This window comes from Malaya genurostris, chromosome 3, assembly GCF_030247185.1.
Source record: "Malaya genurostris strain Urasoe2022 chromosome 3, Malgen_1.1, whole genome shotgun sequence".
NCBI classification, from domain to species: Eukaryota; Metazoa; Arthropoda; class Insecta; order Diptera; family Culicidae; genus Malaya; species Malaya genurostris.
This window is the reverse complement of record NC_080572.1, coordinates 211,248,491-211,269,321: the sequence shown is the minus strand read 5'-3', so window position 1 is coordinate 211,269,321 and position 20,831 is coordinate 211,248,491. Positions and strand designations below refer to the sequence as shown.

The following is a 20,831-nucleotide window of genomic DNA, read 5'->3' as shown; positions in this document are numbered from 1 at the left end:
ACACACACACACATACACACAGACATTGCTCAGCTCGATGAACTGAGTCGAATGGTATATGACACTTGGCCCTCCGGGCCAATTTTCACTAGTCGGTTTATCAAGTGATTGCATAACCTTTCTATATGAGAAAGGCGAAAAGAATAAACTTGGTGTGAATCGAAATGGAATAAACAGTCAGATAGGCCAATTTAACCAACCTCTAGAAATCACTTAAACATAAGTTGAAAATAAACTGTTTTAGTTCAAGAATTTTTGCTGATTTGTTCATGTTAGCTATTCTTCCTTTCGGAAAGCTGCTCGAGTAGTATCGAAATGCGATATGTCTTTACATAGATACTGAAATCTGCTGCAACTTGCAATAATGAATTTTTTTAAAAGGCAGTAGCATGAAAGCTCAAAATAAACTTTTAGTTAACGACAATCTACTTCAATTCAAGAATAACCGAAAAACAAATCAAAACTTTAAATTTCAGACTTTTAATAATTTTTCCCGTCGTGCTCATTGATTTTAACTACCAGATAATTCAATAGCTTGTAAATTCATTGTTGTGTTTGAAATGATATTGGTTTCAATCTAAACTTGTTAACTGGTGTTTGTCTATTATCGGTGCTGGTTGAAACAAACATTGTCTACTTGTAAACTGATAACAGCCTCATTTTGACATGGAAACCATTCATTTGGCCTCTCATGCGTTTATAGTTTCTTTGATGAACTTGATGAAATATGACACTTTGGTCAGCACTCCTGGATAAGGCGCGATAGTGCAAGGCTTTCTACTCCATGACACAATGCCGACTTGAACTCCATTATGTAACAGTGGACCTCCGGAATCACCCTAAAATGAAGAGTGATTGAAAGTTGTTTGGCAGTTCGCGTTTTTGTTTTGGTACTCACATTGCACTGCCCTTTTCCGCCCTCAGGTATGGCAGCACAAATTTGATTCGGATAGACGTGATCGCTGTGGAAATTGTTGCACTTTTCATTTGGTACTACAAAGTAGTCAACTTTCTGCAGGGTGGTAGGAAGAACTCCATCCGTTTCGTTCAATCCCCATCCGATAAGGGTTACGGTTAAATCGGATTCATCCAATTCCTCATACTCTTCCGTAGGAAGTTGAACCGGTTTAATAGTTTCGTCATAAACCAACGATTTCTTCAGTTTCAGCAACGCCACGTCAAAGATAAGGCTATTACTCGGATCGTAAAACGGATGAATGATTACATCGTCAATCCAATAAACGGACTCGTCGATTTCTGATGAAACATCCGTTCTGCCAACCTGAACCGATTGCAACAGAGGAGTTGTGTAGTAGTTGACGCAATGTGCAGCTGTCAGAATCCAGTTTTCGTTGAGAATACTTCCACCACAGGAATGACGGCCAGTGCTGCCCCGCAAAGATACCATGAAAGGATAATCATTGATGGACGCATCCGTGCCATTGACGATCCTCGACAAATCAGCTGCAGTCGGTGCAGCTTTCGATACAAAAAAAATGGTAATTAAATTTAATGTGTAGAAAACAAATTCTATATAAGTATTACACTTACCGTAAGCTACTTGAAGTAACAGTAATGTCCAGATAAGTTGTGGAATCATTGTTTGCTGTATTAATACTAAAGTGAGGTTATCGTCACTACTGAAATGTAGGATCAATAAAAGTTTGTGTCGGAGTAGACGGTTGACAGGTTGAGATAATTTGATTAATCACCGCTTTAAAAAAAGATTAAATCATTGTGCTTAGTTTATTGAAACAGGGATGATCAATAAGGTATATTGATAATATTCGAGAAGAAAACTCAGTTGAAATCCAATGGCTTGTCGCGACCATCATATTATAAAGCAATTTTTGTGCAAATTTGTGAAACTTTCGACAACATTCCTTGAAATGAAGATTTTTTCAAAGACTTTTAAATCAATAGAGAAATATTTTGATGAAATACCCCCTATCTTAATGTGAATCATCTTTTCCAAACTTACCTTTCAAGACTTTCCCTTGAAGGTTCCCGCAACGTCTCGAGTTGTGCTAAAAGTAACAACATCATTATTTCCTATGCCGTCGGAAACATAATCAGCAACTTATGATTATATTTTCTGCAGTATCAGACAACCAAAACTAACTCAAAAGTTATGTTCTCTCAAATTTAACCAGCATCAAGGAGAAAATCTCATCACGCTTTTTTTCCCGATTTAATAATTTTTAGTTGGTTTGATGTAAAGTCGCCATAACTAAGTTCAGTTTTTGAAATGACTGAGTGGAAACATATATTGGCGACGCCAAATGTATGAGAAACTTAATGAAAAGATGATTTTTTGGAAAAATATACGCTCAGAAACAGGACTTTAACCTGCGTTCTTATGCAATCCGTGCATACGCGTTACCATTTCCGCCATCCCGAGCTGTAGTAGACACAGCTCTTCCACAAGTCTCGGTTTGGTAACCGCACATCGAACATGGTCTAAACCCTAGCCGCCTCACGACCAGTATCATATATCCAAACATCTTTTCTGACTCCCCAGACAACAAACACTAGTCCTCTCGCTCTATACCTATTTTTCCGCTCGAGAAACTGGGTAGGAGAGAATATTTATAACCACTTGTTGCCTTTTCTACTGTGATAGTCGATACCTGGCTAACGCGTATGCACGGATTGCATAAGAACGCAGATTAAAATCCTGTCTCTGAGCGTATCATTTTTCAAAAAATCATCTTATTTGTGAGATTCTCATTCATTTGGCTACTTCAATATATGTTTCCGCTCAGCCTGAAGAAAACTCATCACGCTTGCTACCTTTCTCGCACACAGGCAACCGCTTTGAAGTGGTCAGATTTAGACTTGTGCGTTTGATGGAACTCGCATAGGGTAACCCCTCATTAATCTCAGTTTCAGTAGTCTTCTCATATGTGAAGTTCTTAGTCAGAATAAAAGGTGCTATCTCTGCTCGATGGATTTACTTCAATGGTTAGATGAAAATTTTCGTGTCTGTATAACAGCAGCAATGCACATTTTTTTAATCATTTTGTCATGAATACGACTTACTTTACTCAATACAAGACTGACTGGGTAGAATCTAACCTAAAAACATATTTTTTTCTCCCTGTGTTATGTCTCTGAGATCAGCCACCCACATTTTATTTCTCAATTCTGCTATACTGTTTAGGTTGAAGTGTTATAATATTTATCCTCTGAGAGAGTCATAAGTTTGTGATTGTGAGTATCTCTTGTTGTATCTAACGTATCAACATAATTTTTGCTACATACTAGAGATGGGCAATTCGTTCGCGAACAGTTCAAAAGAACTAGTTCTTTTGAAAGAATGAATGAGCAGTAGTTCTTTTTTCGAGAACGATAGTTTCTCAGTTCAAAGTCGTGGGACCTTTTTTTTTGCTCGCTTAACGTTTTTTCGAGAGCGATAGAACAGACTAGTCTGTGGCGATAGTTCTGTAATAAGAAAACTGCATGTCGAAAGCTCAGTTCTAATTCGTGGGACCTTCTTTTTGCTCGCCTAACCTAACAACATTAAGTTCTCATTTAGTCTTTGAACAAACAAACCAACTATGAAAAGAACGAACGAACGGCTCTGGAGAACTAGTTCTTTCAATAGAACTTTGCATCACTGAACGGTTCTTTGAAATGAACTGTTTTGCTCATCTCTACTACATACCAATGAGAATATGATCATAATTTTATGATAAAAATTTTCAGTTGTATGACGTAATCTCAAATAATTGAAAAATTAAACTTTTCTGAAATGTTTGATATTAACGAGTATTAAAGAGAAAAAACTCATGACGCGTATTTGCCTTTCTCGTATTTTGAAAGCTCATAGCTCAGTGATCTGTAGAAGGATTTTTATAATCTAACTACACCCAAACCTCCGTTTACGTAAACTTTTTTTACGTTACCTCTTTTTACGTAACTCTTTTTACGACAAAAATCCCAAATAACGTAATTTTTTTTACGTTGAAAATTCCAAATAACGTAAACTTTTTTTACGAACCTACTTCGTAAAAAAAGGTTATTGCATACAATGAAAATCGTCTCCAGCTCATTTATATTCCATGAAAATTACAACAATATGGGAATTTTTGGAACGGGTTTGATGAGTACATGTTGGAAAACAATGTTTGAGTTTAACGATATGAAGAGGAGCTATTAGTTGCTAATTAAAATGTGAATGTTGGTGAGAAAGTCACCAACATTATTTTAAAATTTAATTGTTTGACTCATTAGTTTTTTTGTGATTTACCGGAATGAAATTATGGGGAAACTAATCAAAAACAGTTTAGGGATTGAAATCAGTCAACGAAAACGAAAATAACACTTTTAACAGCAGTTAAACATAACACTTGAATCTATTCAAATAAATCATATTTACTACAATACTGAAATTAAATATTAACATTTCTTTCACCAAAGAATGAACCTTAAAATATTTACTTCGAATTTAAGTATTTATTTGACAGTTTGACTGTAAGTGTCAAGCTAATATTATGATGAATTTGGAATAAAGTTCCTGAAGTTTATTTGAAACAACTTTCTTCCTAATATTGACTCGTAAAATCCATTCCGAAAGTAAAAATATTATAAAGTATTCGACAGTAAGTCATAATTACTCAAACAACGTTTACTAAGAACTGTTCTTTAAACCCGTTCCGAAAACATTCGTTTTGCAACGGGTTTCGAGAAACATCATCTTGGATTTTGAAATGACTTTAAACATAGTTTTCCAACATTCACTAATCAAACCTGTTCCAAAAATATCCATACTACAGGGGTTTTCCAGGAATATCAATAAACCGGAAGTCGTCATCTTGGAAATTGATGCTGCTTAGAACATCCTTTTTCTGTAAATACTCATAATCATACGTTCCATAACTATCCAATGTATTATACATATCTAATAATACATATACATAAGGAAAACTTTTTTTACGTTGAAAATTATAAATAACGTAAACTTTTTTTACGTCATAATTCGATTTACGTAGTCCCGATTATTACGTAAATGGAGGTTTGGGTGTACCAATAGATTCGAAATTCTTCCATTTGAACGTGTATTGCAACAACATTGAAGTGTTTCAATAGTACACTATTGAAAACCCTGTCTGATTTGGCTCAAGTCAGCACCAGCCAATCAGAACGCGTTCTGAGTACGAGAACAAAATATCTGCATCGATATAAAAGATGAACATGAACACTTTTTCCCATCAAAGCTTGTCGACGCGAGACATACGGGAGAGCAACATTAAAGACCTCACGCTTTTGGAATAAAGCGAGTGCCGAAGAACGGTCGTAGCCGGGCACACAGCAAAACCACACCGAAAGCCTACCAGTGAAAGTCGCCTGCCGTCGTGGAAGCACTGCTCAGTTAAGGTGACCTGAATTTGAGTGTTGGAATTTATTGTGAGTTGTTTTATCTTCTTTGGAATCCAATTAGAAATCACAATGAATTCCTAGTCAAATTTCGAACGAGTTTATCTAGTGTACACGCCAAGAGCCATCCCAGTTCTCTTTAACTGCAGATTCTGTTGGTCGTGACAATTGAAGACACTTTTCAGTCCCACATATTATCAGTAAGAATTGAGTGAATTTTCTCCGTTTCCAACCAAAAGCATTAGATTCATCAAAATAGAAGTTGGAAAAGTTTGCGCCGTCACTAACACATTAAATTACAACGGCAATGCGAAAATGAAAGGAAATGATGTAGAACAAATCGTTATGCTAATATAGGTGCCGTTTCGAATTATGACGTGCGAAACAGGGTTTCCATATATACAGATTAATCTGTGTTTCATTTCTCCTGAAATATACAGATTCAAATGTGGCGAAAGGAAAGAATTTCTTAGCACCGCTAAAAATCCCAATTTGTTTAAAAAATGTTTTTCTAAATATATTTTATGTTTCTATGCGGGATAAAAATGAAGTAAAAATACGCCTAATACGATAATATTAAATTCATTGATTTCATGAGCAACTACATAAAGTTAGATTTGAAATCTACTCCTTCAAAAGCTACTACGGCACATGTGTTCACTAGAAAAATCAATGTAGAAATCCGTAGATATAATTCATACTTTTCACAACATAGAGCTATTGTATCAACCCATCGAATTAATGCATTTTTCATTGGACGATTATTCTAAGTTGTGAACGCTATAACTACGCCAACCATATCAGTATCTCATCCGTGGACAACAGGTCAGTTTGGAAATATATGATGGAAGTCAGTGGCATCCATCGGAATTCAACTCGTCTTCATAAAAGGCTCTTTTCAGAACCACCATTATTTTATTATGTTATGTCTCTGACATTACCCATCCGCCTTTTTGTTTTGTGCTGTATTTTCAGCTTTCTCACTACACAAATCCGTCATATGTCCTTCTAATACTTTCCTTTCCGTCAGGAAAATGATAATAAACCATGACAAGGTACAAATCTTCAAACAACCAGAGGCACTCAATTTGTTCTGACTAATAATTCCTACTAACGACTAACTGTTAAAAAAAGCTGCTAGGGCTATTGTACCAATAGTTATCTCATTAGTTGTGTCACCATTCTTAAATGCTTTGCGCGACCTGATTTCGAAAGATTGTCACATGACTAACAGTTTCCTCGAAAAAAAAACGGACATATAGCAACCGTTCCATTCAGGCAACGAAGTGCTCTGAATCGGCAAAGTCATTCTCCACTATCTCCACAACTATGCGAGCTCTCATTCAACGCGTCAAGCAAATGACTTTGAACGTTGAAATGAATGAAACTTTGCACATGGCATCAGCATGGCAAATCATAAGTTTTGAATCGATGGAGAGGTCAATCCGACTCACAACTGATTTTTAAAAAGGGCGTATGATTTTTTTCATTTCACAAAAATTGCCTTTTTCAAATCGTTGTAACTCGGAAACCGTTTATTATACAAAAATGGCGTTCTGGAAGAAGTTGTAGGGAATCGATTGGACACTCTAAAAAAATATACACTGAAAAAAATTTTTGATTTTTTTTCTCAATAATTACAAATTAATCCATAAAAGTTAAATAAAAAAAAACCAGGGTTTTAATTTTTTTGATAGCTTTTATTTTAAAGCTGTTATTAAAACCTACAGATAGATGACTATCCCATCCGTGCATTTTGAAAAATGAAGAAGTTACAGCTTAAATAATTTACAAATATACTCGAAATTTCAAGTTCTCGTTGAAAGATAATCATTTAAACAGTAGAACTAACGTAACTAGGGTAAGGGCTCCCTATTTCATCTCATTAGTAAGGACGTTACTTTAAAAACTTGGCTAACCACTAAAATTACTATGATTTTTTCATATTCCTGCCTAATTCGCCTTGCTCCACATGGAGAATTGATTCACATTCCTAGGAAATTAAAATAATGTTAAAAAAATCAGCTAAAACACGTTTGATACGTTCGCTACTCTGCTCCTAAATCCATCTCAAAGGATTTTTATTTGTCCTATCGTTGGTCCTTTATTTATCCCATTAATTAATAATGGCGACAGCAATCAAAACAAAACATTACACTATTGCACTATTGCACTATTACTTATTTCGAAATGTCGAAATTTTTCTTAAAAAGGGCCAAATGCCAACTATAAGCCAACCCACGATATTTTTAGAATAAGTTTTGAATCATTTCGACGTTGAAAATTTGTTAAGTTTATTAATCAACGGACAAATCGCATGTTAAAATGGAAATCTTCGCAATTTTGAAGAATTATCTTTTAACATCATTTTATTAATGAAAACAGATAGAGCAGATATAGACTTTTAATACAAGCAATAAATATTTTCTGTGAAAATATCTGGCATCTCTGTACACAGCCGATGAAACACACACAGTTAACAGCGTTTTGTTGACATATAGGGGAAAGAAACCAGTGCTACTAGTTTTGCCACAATGGTTATTTTATTAGTAATTAACACGCTCTTTCTGGTAATATTCGAAGCCGAAATAGTTTAATTGAAATACAAATATCAATAATATAATTAAACTAATGTCACGGATACCTAAAAAAAACTTTTTGATGATAACTTGAAGAAGAAAAACGATTTTGTTTTGTAACATTATGAGAAAACCTGGCAACTTTGCAAAACCAAATGAGATGAAAACAAAGCGCAATTAAGTGAACTAAGAGAAAAACATTCATCTCATATTTTCGAAAACTTTTATTGCTTGTCGGGTAGTTTTTCAAGTTTTTAAACGTTAATTGAACAAGTGGAAAGTGAACATTACAAATTATGAAGTCATCCAGCATTCAATAGTAATGTAATTGTGCGAAACAGTGATCATGTTTTGAGACGAATCGTTCAGTAGATATTCAGGAACATGACGAACTGTAAATGTTAAGACGAAAATGTGTCCTAAATCGAAAGGTGAGTTTGTTTTAAATGAAAAAATCGATCACCGAAGAATTTAGAACCATTTCTTCCAATGGAAAAGTGTGACAATAGGTTAAATGTTCATTAAAAAAATATTTACAGTTTGGTTCAGGTACGTTGTAAGATATTATTCATGTTCAAAGTAATGAGGTGAAGGGTTGAGATGGAAATAGGAGCTTTTCTCGAGGATAATTAACATTCCGGGTTTTCTTCGTTGATATCGGAGACACGTTGATTCCTGCGATGCCCTTGTTGAAGAGTTCAATGTTGTGTGCTCTTGAAAACTCCGCCGCGTCTGATGCTTCAGAAGATGCTGAGTTGATTGAAGCCGCTGAAGGTACTTCCTCTAAATCGTATTGCGATGTGGATGGTTGTGGATCCGTTGTTGACTGCCCTTCTGTTTCCGACGTATGACTTTCCTTATAAATACGCCTACGACAGCGTTCACAAATGCTTAACGTGGTATTCAATTTAACCTTGCACTTTTGAGCTTCTAATTTTCCAATTATGGTTTCTGTTAATTGTTGTTTCAACGTAAACTTGAAATTTCGAATATATCTGTAAATTGTTTTAGCTGTAATTTCTTCATTTTTCAAAAGGCACGGATGGGATAGCCATCGATCTGTAGGTTTTAATAAGAGCTTTAAAAAAAAAATTATCATTATATTCCTGGACGTCATTTTTGTACGATGAACGGTTTCCGAATTACAACGAGAAGAACTTGATCATTTGCATGCACCCATAAACTGTTTTAGCTGTAACTTCTTCATTTTCCAAATGGCACGGATGGGATAGCCATCTGTAGGTTTGATTAACAGCTATAAAATAAAAATTATCAAAAAAATTAAAACCCTGTTTTTTTATTTAACTTTTTCGGATTATTTTTTAATTATTGAGAAAAAAAAAATGTATATTTTTTTAGAATGCCCAATCGATTCCCTAAAACTTCTTCCTGAACGCCATTTTTGTACAATTAACGGTTTCCGAGTTACAACGATTTGAAAAAGGCAAATTTTTGTTAAATGCAATAATACATACGCCCTTTTTAAAAATCAGTCGTGAGTCGGATTGACCTCTCCATCGGTTCAAAACTTATGGTTTGCCATACTGAAGCCATGTGCAAATTTTCATCCTAATCGGAGAAGGTCGAGTCTGATGATCTGCTAAGCATTTCTGGAATTGCTCATATTGAAAATGACGATAAAGGACGCGGACGAATATAGCTTACTACCACCTGTTTCTGTTTTCGTTGTTTTAAACCTTTCAAAAACACACAATTGACTGAATGCACTTATCTTTGTTAGTTCAGAGTACTAGTATTATAGAGAACCTTCAAGTCAGCACAACTGAAAATCGCAGTATTTTTGAATTCATGATTACCAGACATTTAAAAAATTGAACTTGAATGAATATTAATTGATTAAATCAATTGCAATACTGCAATTCTATGATTGGGAGATTCTCCGTAGGTCAGTTCTATGTAGTTTTGGATGAAGTTTCGTATGGGAACGTTCCACTATTCTTTTACCCTTAAACAGAAACACAGCAAATGCTATCGAAAAATGCAAAACAAAAATAAATTGAACAAAGTTACATACTAGCTCAGTTATTTTTGCTCACAGTTTTCATGTGACAAGTAACTGGAAAAATGATGAAACTTTTGCTTATGTTACACTTCCTACTACATGCATTTCATTGAAGTCGGCCGAAGTTTATAGGAATGCATTAACCGCCGATCTATCATTCTAGTCCGCCACCAGAAGCAGATATCCGCGAAGCATGAGCACTTCCCTTGGGTACAATTTATCAGACCACTTATTTCGAAGCGACTGATTCAGCTGGGAAAGACAAGTCCTATCCCTCATGCATCGATGCGGTGAAACGAGAGGCAAAAAGTTAGTCCACTGACTGGCATTGAGCTGCACTTCACTCGTCTGGTGACTGCAACGCGCTATCGACATTGTTGCAATAAGCAATCATTTCCTGCTCACTGAACGCTGATTGGAAACACGGAACGAGAAATGTTCAAAAAGTGAAACCGAGATCGAGTCCAGTGATGGTCATGTTCGGTGTTTTCATATTTCCACAAAACTCTTTCTTTATGTTCTTCTATCCTGACTGGCCAAAGATGACCTTCAAATGTTTTCATTGGTCCTGACAGTAAGTCATCCCTATTTCTCGATTGGACAACCAAGCTCCGATGCAGCTGTCTGTTATTGTTAAAGTCGCCTTCGATGGTAGGGTAAAAGACGCTCCTCCTTCTATGCACCTAGTTACTAGTAAATAGTTATAAAAATCCATTCTTGCATGAAATAGCCATTTGCTGAACGATTCCGACAACGATCTTCAACTACTCATTCGTTTTGGTTTCTTCTGAAGCAGCATCGTAAAACTTAACGCTTCTGTCACACCAAGCAGGAAGCAATCGGGTTAATCCCAGTAACTGTTAGATGGACTAAAACACATCACTTGCTTTTCTTGAAAATTAACTAACCCTTACGATTTCGTAGAAACTGCGCCCAAATTCAGTTTGCATTGATATCAAAGCGACATTGATATGCTGCTAAAGAAAAAAAAAACACACTTTTTTGTAATTACAGACTATAAAGTATTTCTTTCCTTTAATGCGTACCGGGAACTTTAGGCGTCAGGAAACAGCTGAACTACTCCTAATGAATACGCGAGGAGACTGTCTTTGTCCAAGAAACGTTTTAAGGGGCAACGGCCATTGTTGCAAAAAGCGAAAGCAGCTGATATGCAAACAAAATAAAATAAAATGCAAAATCTCAACAAAGCATCTTCAAACAGTTAAAGATAGAAGCACCTGCTACCAATGGAGAGAAATGGGATTCTATCTATCGTATCTTATGAGGAAATTATTTGTAATTATAGTCTTGTGTATTTATTGATTAGCTAATTGAAAATATAAACTGCGTTGATATTCAAATTAAATCAAAATCATTCGGAATAAATCGGCAGATGATTTACGATTTTATAAAACTAGGTGATTAAATTGTGAGAATAACAAATTAATTATAGCGTTCATAGCGGTGCTCCAAAACATCTTGTTAAACGGTATTAGTAAAACAAACCTCGGAAAAGAAAACCTCTGCTGATGTGCAGAGCGATTTCTATTTCGCGTTGCGCGTCTTTTTGATGCCAATATTCTCATATTACCAACTCGAAATTAGCACCGTCTTGTTGTGACTGAATAATGTGCGCTATAATATTTCGCACTATTGCACTGATGCAATAATCGCTCCAGGAGAAATGATTGAGAAGTAAAACTTCTTGCGCTGCCCCTGTGACCGTTCCAGATAGTATAAAGTGGAAGTGCGTACAATGTTTCGAGCTGCCCGTCGTGCTGCAAGAATTACTCCAGGAAGAATAATGAAAAAATGTCAATCTTTGACCTTTACATCCGCGCAGTGTGCTGGTTGCTTTGATAACGTGTTCTGATTCAGTTTTTACAATCACTGAGCGGAAACATATATTGGAGAAACCAAATGAATGAACAGGTTCGAGTCCTGTCTTTGAGCGTATCTTTTTCCAAAAAATCATCTTTTCTGTTAGTTTCTCGTTCATTTGACTTCTCCAATATATGTTTCCGCTTAGTCATTGCAAAAACTGAACTTAGTTATGGCGGCTTTACGTCAAAACAACTAAAATTAATAAATCGTGCTCTGATTGATTCGTGAAAATATGGGTCAATTAAAATTGATTTTTCAATAGAGTACTATTGGAAAACGTTTCCATGTTTACTATGCACATTTAAGTTAATAGTTTCCGATTGGTGGTTTAAACATATAAATCCATCAACAAAAGAAGAAGTTAAATGCCTTCAAAATTATGACAGAGTATTTAATTGACACTCGGTGCAGTATAGTGAAAAGTAATGTAAAAAAAAAACCAAGAACACCATGCAAAATTTTTTCTAATTTGTTTTTAGTCCTTAAAAGGTCTGATTTGTAGAATTGTCACGGTTTTTGTTTACTTTTCGGTGTGTTTTGCACCAATACAAACGACCAGCGGCTGGATAACGCAATCGCTCTTGTTTGAGGAAAAAAAGCCGTACTGCGAACATCCCGCAGCAGAACTGCTTCCTGTGCGGATTGATTCAATCCAGATTCAATTTTTGTAAAGTGATTTCATTTACACCTTTTTCACAAAAGGGCGGTCTTAACAGCTCGCGAAATACCAACATATTAAATTCTGATCTTGATTATTTCATTTCGGAATTGCATATTTCAACGAACGAAATGCGACACGGACACGATAAGCCAGAAATGAAATGTTGCTTACTACCTCTAAACCGTCGTACCAGGTACGAGAAATGCAAACATGCGTCATGAAGCTTTGTCTTTGAAACTCACTGATACTATATATTTCAGAAAAATTTAGTTTTGAAATATTTGTGGTTGTCATACAATTGGAAATTTTATCATAAATTGAGGATCTTCACGACTGGATCGTTTCAAAAAATAAACAGTTCTTTCGATGTGGTATTCGTAAGTTGATGAAAAGATGAAAAAACGCATAGCTTTCGAATGTAACTTCTTAGAAAAAAGTATATTCAACCTACTTTATATCATGGATTCTACTTTAATTGCGGGTTTGGTGTATTTTGTAAATTTGTTTGACACCATTTTGTCAAAAAATACTTTGCCCCTTTGGTTATTCTTAGCCGAAATAATATGATCTCACTTTTAAGGAATTAGTTTCCAGAGTTAAATCTTCAAAAGATGGCGCAATATTTCTGGAGATACTACGTTTTCATGATGTTATTAATTAAAAACGTAATGTTTAATGTCGTTAGAAAACACGTATCACAGCTCACAGGACACCACTTCGATCATTTTCGCAAAATAAATTGACAGAAGGTTTGCTTGTTTGTAGGTTGGTAGGTTGGTAAAAGATTTCAAGAGCCATGGTTCCGGAAAGAAGATAAGTAAACGTGGAGTACACTAAGGTCTTTTTTATGCGGTTTTTATGCGACTTTTTTTACGCGAATTTTCAGAGTTATGCGGTTTTTTTTATGCGAATTTTCAGAGTTATGCGGTTTTTATGCAAACTTTCAGAGTTTTGCGGCTTTTTTATGCGGTACGTAAACTCGCATAAAACAAGACTTCAGTGTATACGAAAACATTACAGAACAATCCCTTGATAAACGTCCAAATATTGTAATTTTATGCAAATAGAGATAAGTTTGTTTTGAAGATAACATTGCAAATATAAGATGTCTTAAAATTGAATTAAAATTAGAATGAAGGAAAAAGTTTCTGTCAGAATTTTTAGAGCTTAAAAATTCACACAATTCACATTACGATGAACGTATTTTTACGTAGAATTCTTTCATTTTTGGATTTTTTCCCTTTACCTGTTACTAATACTTTCAAAGAGAAATAAGCGGATAGCAAATAGCGTATATTTTTTCAAAATCGATTCAAATTTAATAATCGTTTTAATTTATTAATGAAATATTATGCTTTTGAAGAAGAACGCGTAACGTGTTGTCCATTGACTGTCAGCATATCCCTTCGTATTCATTTGACTTATTCTGTAGTTGATATTTCAGTTACTGTGATTGGTATACCTTTCTTCAGGCACGTACCCAAAGGGGGGGGGGTTCTTGCCCCTCCCGAAGTCGGAAATTATAAATGGTTTTTCATATACTATTCACACATTTATTTTTACATAAAGAAAACTTTTTGGCTAAAAATTTTCGTTTGAAAAAAAATTATTCCAGACAAAACGGCGATGGAAGCCAAGCAAAAGTTATGATATGATTTTTTTCCTTTTAACACATGGAAAATATGAATATTTTTTCTATTCGAATACGGAAATTCTTTTTTGTTAATTAACCACTTTTGAGTTTACACTCACGCTTATAAGAAACAAGAGGTACTAAAAGCGCACCAAGAATTAGATACATGAAAAAGTTAGTTGTTTTATTTTTGATCTGGGCTCCTCCCGAAACGAAATTCTGGGTACGGGCCTGCCTTTCATCTATTGTCTTGAACCAATTCGAATGTTTCATTATTCTCATTTTAAGGCCGCTCTATCAAACAATTGCAAGAGATAATTTGGTATATCAAGAGATTAACTGTCGGTGATTAAACTGACTTTGACTGAAAGAAAAGCAAACGAAGATCTGAATGCTACCCGTTCGGTACGGCAGCCAAGCTTGTGTGTAAGAGTGTGGAGTCTCCTGAGTCTATTTTGTTATTTCCTTGTGTTTTTGCCTTTCTCATTCTCTTTCAATTCTAAATCGACCTCAAATCTTTTCTAATTGATAGTTTTTATCAGTAGACGGTCAAACAAACCGATTTCGGTTATTCTTTTAAAAATCAAAGAAAATTATTTTGAAGAATACCACAGTATTTTATATGATAGTATTATTGAGAAAGGCATCAATTCACCACTAGGTGGATGCAAACAGGTTTCAAGGAATAAAATTGGATGGATTTTTATTGAAATTTGGATCTACAAAAGACATTCTATTCTCCTAATACACACAATCAACCATTCCAGTTGGTTTTGAAAATTTTAAACGTGTTTCATCATTATTTCACATTTATCAAAAGGATGGCAGTCACGTTCGTCGCGGCTGATACCCTCGCTTTACTCATAAACTACAACAGGTGTCCCTTTCCGGTTAAAATCGCATGAAAACCATCGCTTTGTTGTGTCTCCACGAGACCCGCCGTGACCGTTAAAATATGACGTCTTTCTGTTTCTTCGCTAAACGCACGGTGAAACCGTGCTGCGCATCATCGCCAGGGTCTTCACGTAGTCAATTGTGCTCCTAACAGGATAAGCTTCATTCCGTTGTTTACCCCCTGTTAGATTCGTGGCACGTGATATGACTGCAGCCGCCAATAGCGTTGTTCAGGTCGGAATACTGTGGTTGGATTTGTGGCAAAAAAATCTGTCTTTCGGAACGCAATTCACCACGGAGGAACGCAAAGGTCCTCCGGAGGACGCCAGGAACAACATCCTAAATCAAATTAAAGATATTAGCTTTCAGCGTGCGTTCTGCGCTCTTCCTATTTAGTATCAAATAAGAACCTTGAACCGAATCGTGGCGTTGTGAATATGAATTTCTGCTGGGCACAAAGAAAAACGTATTGATGTCACAGTCACGCAACAATGAGCTGCTGTCAGTATTCATACGCTGCTAGAATGATTATTATGACGATCATGAAAATGATGATAGCCGTAATCCAATAACCGGTAACTTTTATTCACTGGAACGGTTTCACTGTGGATCAGAAGGAATGATTTAATAATCAAGATCAAGTGGGTTTTGTATCTTTTTCGAGTGACTAACTGTGGTATGACATCTTCGAAGATGGTTTAGTTATTAACGTTTACAGTAAAGCGATGACATTCGTTATTTGAAATTCAAAGATTTCAGTTCCAAAAAAGGCGGGTGGGTAGTGTCAGCGACATAACTGGACGTCGTGAATACGAAAAAACTGACACACTCCCATCACTTTTCCGAATATCAGTTAGTTGCTTGATTGTATGAATTGTGCAAGATTTCTTTTTCGTAATAGAGTTTGAAGCGATGCACCTACATTAAAGTACAGATTAGTTACATTAAACAGCTACTACTCTACAAATATATATTCCAAACTTGAAACAATTCCTTTTTAATTTGCTAATATAGGAGGCTAGGTACGACAAATTTGTAGTTTATTTTTATTGAAGCTATGAAGTTCGAAGATATCTGATTCTTCTCGAAATTTCACTGCGAGATAATTGCAATGGCCTGGTCTGAAATGTATCGACGATCTTCGGTATGCAAAAATAATTTTAATAATAATAATGATAATGATAATAATAATAATAATAATAATAATAATAATAATAATAATAATAATAATAATAATAATAATAAATATAAAGATAAATAAATCTGTACATATGGTAACCCTGTTTCTCATGGCATATTTTCACACGACCCCACACTAGTATAAAGATGTATTGAACATCATCACTTCCAATTTCGCATTGCCGTTCGTAATTGAATGTGTTAGTGACGATGCAAATTATTTTAAGTTCCATCTTGATGAATCTTTTCTTAGGAAATATTGAGATCTGAGATGGCTCTCGTGTGTGTCTTGTTTCGGCAACAGTTGCTCAGGAAATTGTAAGGGCCTTGCTGGACTTTTTGGCTGCCTTTTTACCGGTTTTCGGTGTCATCGTGCTGACGGTGTCTCGTTCGTTTAGAGTAGCTGCTTTAACTTAAATGACGCTATTTCTCACATCACATTTCATTTTATACCTGCTACTGTACGGAGCGGTGCACGGACAGCCCCTTTGCCAAAACTCCTTTTATTGTTCACAGAACGGGAAACAGTGAGACGACAGGTCCTCGATGTTGCTCTCGTGTGTGCCTTGTTTCGGGAACAGTTGCTCAGCAAATGGTAGGAAAAAAAAATTTTTTTTGCATAAATATCTGTTTATTAATCTTATTTTTGTGTATTACATAAACATTTTACAGTACAAGTGTTTTTACCCTTTGGCCTTTCATCTTTGTTGTTCATACGATTCGTTATTAATATAAGGTGTGTTAGTTACTCTTGTTTTACATACTAATGTTTAATCATAATATTTATTTTAATTATTTATAAAATGTCTACCTACTTATAACTATCCCTAACCTAATACGTACAAATTTTGAATTATTTGTATTTCAGAGATTGAACACCTCTCTTCAAATTTCGTGCAGTATTGTTCGAATTTTTGTTCTAGTATATCCAGTGAGGCCATCTCATGTACTTCACTAGTCCTTGTCCAAGGGGGTAGATTTAGAATCATCTTTAAGATCTTACTTTGAATGCGCTGAAGCCTAAGTTTGTGTGTTCGTGCACAGCCCCGACTGCGTATTCAATTGCGGGGTAGATGATTTGTTTATAGACAGCCATCTGATTCTTCAGGCATAGTTTAGATGTTCTACAAATCAGTGGATACAGAGACCTAATGAGTATGCTGCATTTTTGAACGATTTTGTCAACATGTGACCTGAATATCAGATGTCTGTCAAAGGTGAGTCCTAGATAGATAACTTCATCGGATCATTGAATGACCTCATCACCGAATCGTATTCTGCATTCGTCTGATGGAACAAGTTTTGGAGATCTTGAATGTGGAAACAAGATGACCTGAGTTTTTGCTGCATTGATCACAATTTTCCAGCTTGTAAAATATTCCGTTAGAGCGTCCAGACCTGTCTGTAGTTTATTCTTCAGAGCATTAATGACACGACCTTTGTAAAGAATGGCAGTATCATCAGCAAATTGTGACAGAACACCACCACCTGGAAGAGGTGGGATGTCTGATGTGAAAATGTTGTATAGAATGGGACATAGGATACTTCCCAGGGGTACACCAGCAGGAATAGTAAATCTTTCTGAAAGTGCATTATTCAGAGAAACCTGGAATGCTCTATCTGCAAGATAATTTTTGATAATTTTAATAAGATACATGGGAAAATTATACCGATGCAGTTTGAACACCAGTCCATCGTGCCACACATTATCGAATGCCTTTTCAATATCCAATATTGCCATGGCAGTCGTTTTGGACACTGATTTGTTTTGCTGGATGACGTTGTTAACCCTTGTGAGTTGGTGGATGGTGGATCTTCCTTTCCGGAACCCAAACTGTTCTTCCAATAATATATCCTGTTCATCTGCGAAAGCAAGAATACGCCTTTGTGTTGACTTTTCAAACAGCTTGGATAGGGCAGAGAGTAAGCTGATAGGCCGATAGCTCTTGGAAAAGGAAGGATCTTTCCCCGGTTTCAAAACTGGGATAACTTTAGCTAACTTCCACTTTGAAGGGAAGTAACCAAGCTCCCAGCACCTGTTAAAAATTTTAGCTAAGACGACAAATGAGCGAATACTCAAATATTTCAGCTCAATGTTGAATGTGTTGTCGAAACCGGGGGCCTTCATATTTTTGGATTTTTTCACAAAAGCCATCAGCTCATTCGCAGTGACTCTACTTTCCTCAGGAACCAAGCTGTCTGATTGGTCAACCTCAGCTACGCTATCAGCAACTGCTCTTTCATATGGACTAACAATGTTAAGTCCTAAATTGTGAGAACACACAAACTGCTGGCCTAGCGCATTTGCCTTCTCTACTGGTGTGATTAAAGGTATTCCTTCAGCTGCGTCCTGGGGTGACATCAGAGGAGGAATAGGCTTCGGTTTTTTCTTAAGCACCTTCGTTAAGGACCAGAAGGGCTTTGAATGTGGGAGAATTTCTCGAAGCTTTTGCTGGAAGTTCCTGTTGCGAAGCTCAGATATCCTTTCCTGGATTATCCTAGTTAAGTTGTTATAAGTAGTCTTCCTATCTAGGATGCCAGTTCGTTGATACTGCCTCCGGTAGATATTCCGAAGTCGGATGAGTTTCTTGGTGACACTGTCGATTTGAAGAGAGGAACTCGGCATATGTTGTACTGGAACCGTCCTATCACGAGCGACTGTGATTGAATGCTGGAAGGAAGATAGGGCTGCATCGATTTCCATCGGGGAATCAAGTGGCAAATCGATATTAATAAGTTGGTCGGCGATATGTTGAAATTGGACCCAATCGGTGCGATAATAGTTCCTCCGAGGTTGAATAGGCACCGTTTCTGATGAAGATCCCAACGTCAATATTACTGGAAAGTGGTCAGAAGAGAGCTCGTAGAAGACAACCGGAGAACTGTCTATGGCGATGTTGCTGATGAATATATCCAAAATGGAATGAACTCCCGATCTGGAAAGTCGCGTTGGTTGATCCGGAGCGAAGATGTTGTATTGTCCAGCTTCGTAATCTTCGGCAAGTACGAATCCGTTTCGATTCTGTCTTCTGTTTCCCCACAGCTCATGCCGTGCGTTCAGGTCCCCAGCAATGATGAATTTGTTCTGTCGTCGAGTGAGCATAGCCAAATCTCGCTTCAATGATGCACACGTACCATCTCGAAGATTTGTTTGTTTGGGGCAGCACGCTACAATGATGATGATGGGTTCCATCGTCGTTGTAATCTCAATTCCGATGGCTTCTATAAGTTGCAATTTAAAGGCAGGCAGAAGTCTGTGCTGAATTAATCGTTTAATGGCAATGGCAACTTCCCCTCCTCCGATAGTTGTCCTGTCGAGCCTGTTAATCCTGTAATAATTTCAGTTAAAATAGCAATATCGGCATTCTTATCTTGAAGAAAGTCGGACAATTCAGCAGTTTTGCTCCTGAGTGAGCAAGCATTCCAATTTACAATAACCAACTCATTATATTGCATATTCGATGATGAATTTGCCTAAGGCGTTGATTTGATCTAACCGCGTTCTGCAGTTTCGTAGTTTTGTTGTGATTGTTTCAAAAATGACGATCAGTTGTTCAGCAGAAAATAAATCACCAGAGTCATCCTTTGCTTGTGGTTGATTATTGCCCCATCCAGGAAGGATTTTTGAGGAAGATTCTTTTTGTGATTCAGCGGCTGAATCTTTTGGATTGTTGCGAGGAAGTGGCGGCAAATTCGGAATATCCCTCTTCGGTGGGAGCCGTGGGAAATTAACTTCATCCTTCTGTGGAACATTCTTGCGCGTTGATTGTTTGCGGGACGCCTGTTGTCGAATTTTTGTGAACTCAGCACGTTTGGGACACGATTTGCTAGTAGATGGATGGTCGCCATCACAGTTCACACATTTTACAGCGATATCATCTAGTAGCCAATCGTTGGTATTGTGTGGTTCGGCACATTTCCCGCACCGACTTTTCATGTGGCAATCCCTCGCTCCATGGCCGTAGTTCAAACAGTTCGTGCACTGTGTGACATCCCGATGTACCGGTTTATACTTTTGCCATTCGATGATTATGTGAAATAACGATTTAATCGTTTTCAGTTGACTCATGTAGCCTTCAGTACATAAACGGATTGTTGCCTGTAGTCCTTTGCTGATCAGTGTGTTGAAATCCGAGCGTAAAGTTGGTGGGAAGCCCTTCAGGTAGAAAGGCGGCATTTTTTTCTTCTTCTGCAGTTCCTCTTCGACATTTACTGGCAGATCAGCATATTGGTTTTTACTCAGCAAACGGTCGTTTACCTGTACATCACTTGGCTTCAGACGCTTAGCATCCTTTGGATCCTTCTCGGATCTATGGCGGTTTTTACCCATAGCTTGGGTAGGTAGACAACTGCGAATAAAAAATAAAACAAAATCGAAATTAGTCGTAGTAGGTTATTCGTCTATCCACATCGAGTGTTAGATGACGAATTGGTAGGAAAAATGAACCACTCAACTTTTATATGGATGCTCTTGTATAGATGCAGACATCTCCCGTTTTGATTGGCTGGTGCTGTCATAGGTTAAATTAAACAGGTTTTCCAGATTTCTAAGATTTGGGAGAAGGAGATTCTACCGCAGGAATGGATGGAGTGGTTTGT

General features: G+C 36.6%; 1 protein-coding gene across 1 annotated transcript; it reads right to left on the bottom strand.

Moving 5' to 3' along the window:
• Positions 1-483: 483 nt before the first annotated feature.
• LOC131436945 (chymotrypsin-1-like) lies at positions 484-2,023 on the bottom strand. The gene is made up of 4 exons (XM_058605947.1): positions 1,982-2,023; positions 1,552-1,714; positions 899-1,479; positions 484-839 (listed from the first exon to the last, which is right to left on the bottom strand). Exons 2-4 carry the CDS (start codon positions 1,598-1,600, stop codon positions 690-692), a joined length of 780 nt encoding a protein of 259 aa, XP_058461930.1. The 5' UTR covers positions 1,601-1,714; positions 1,982-2,023; the 3' UTR covers positions 484-689.
• Between the last annotated feature and the right edge of the window lie 18,808 nt (positions 2,024-20,831).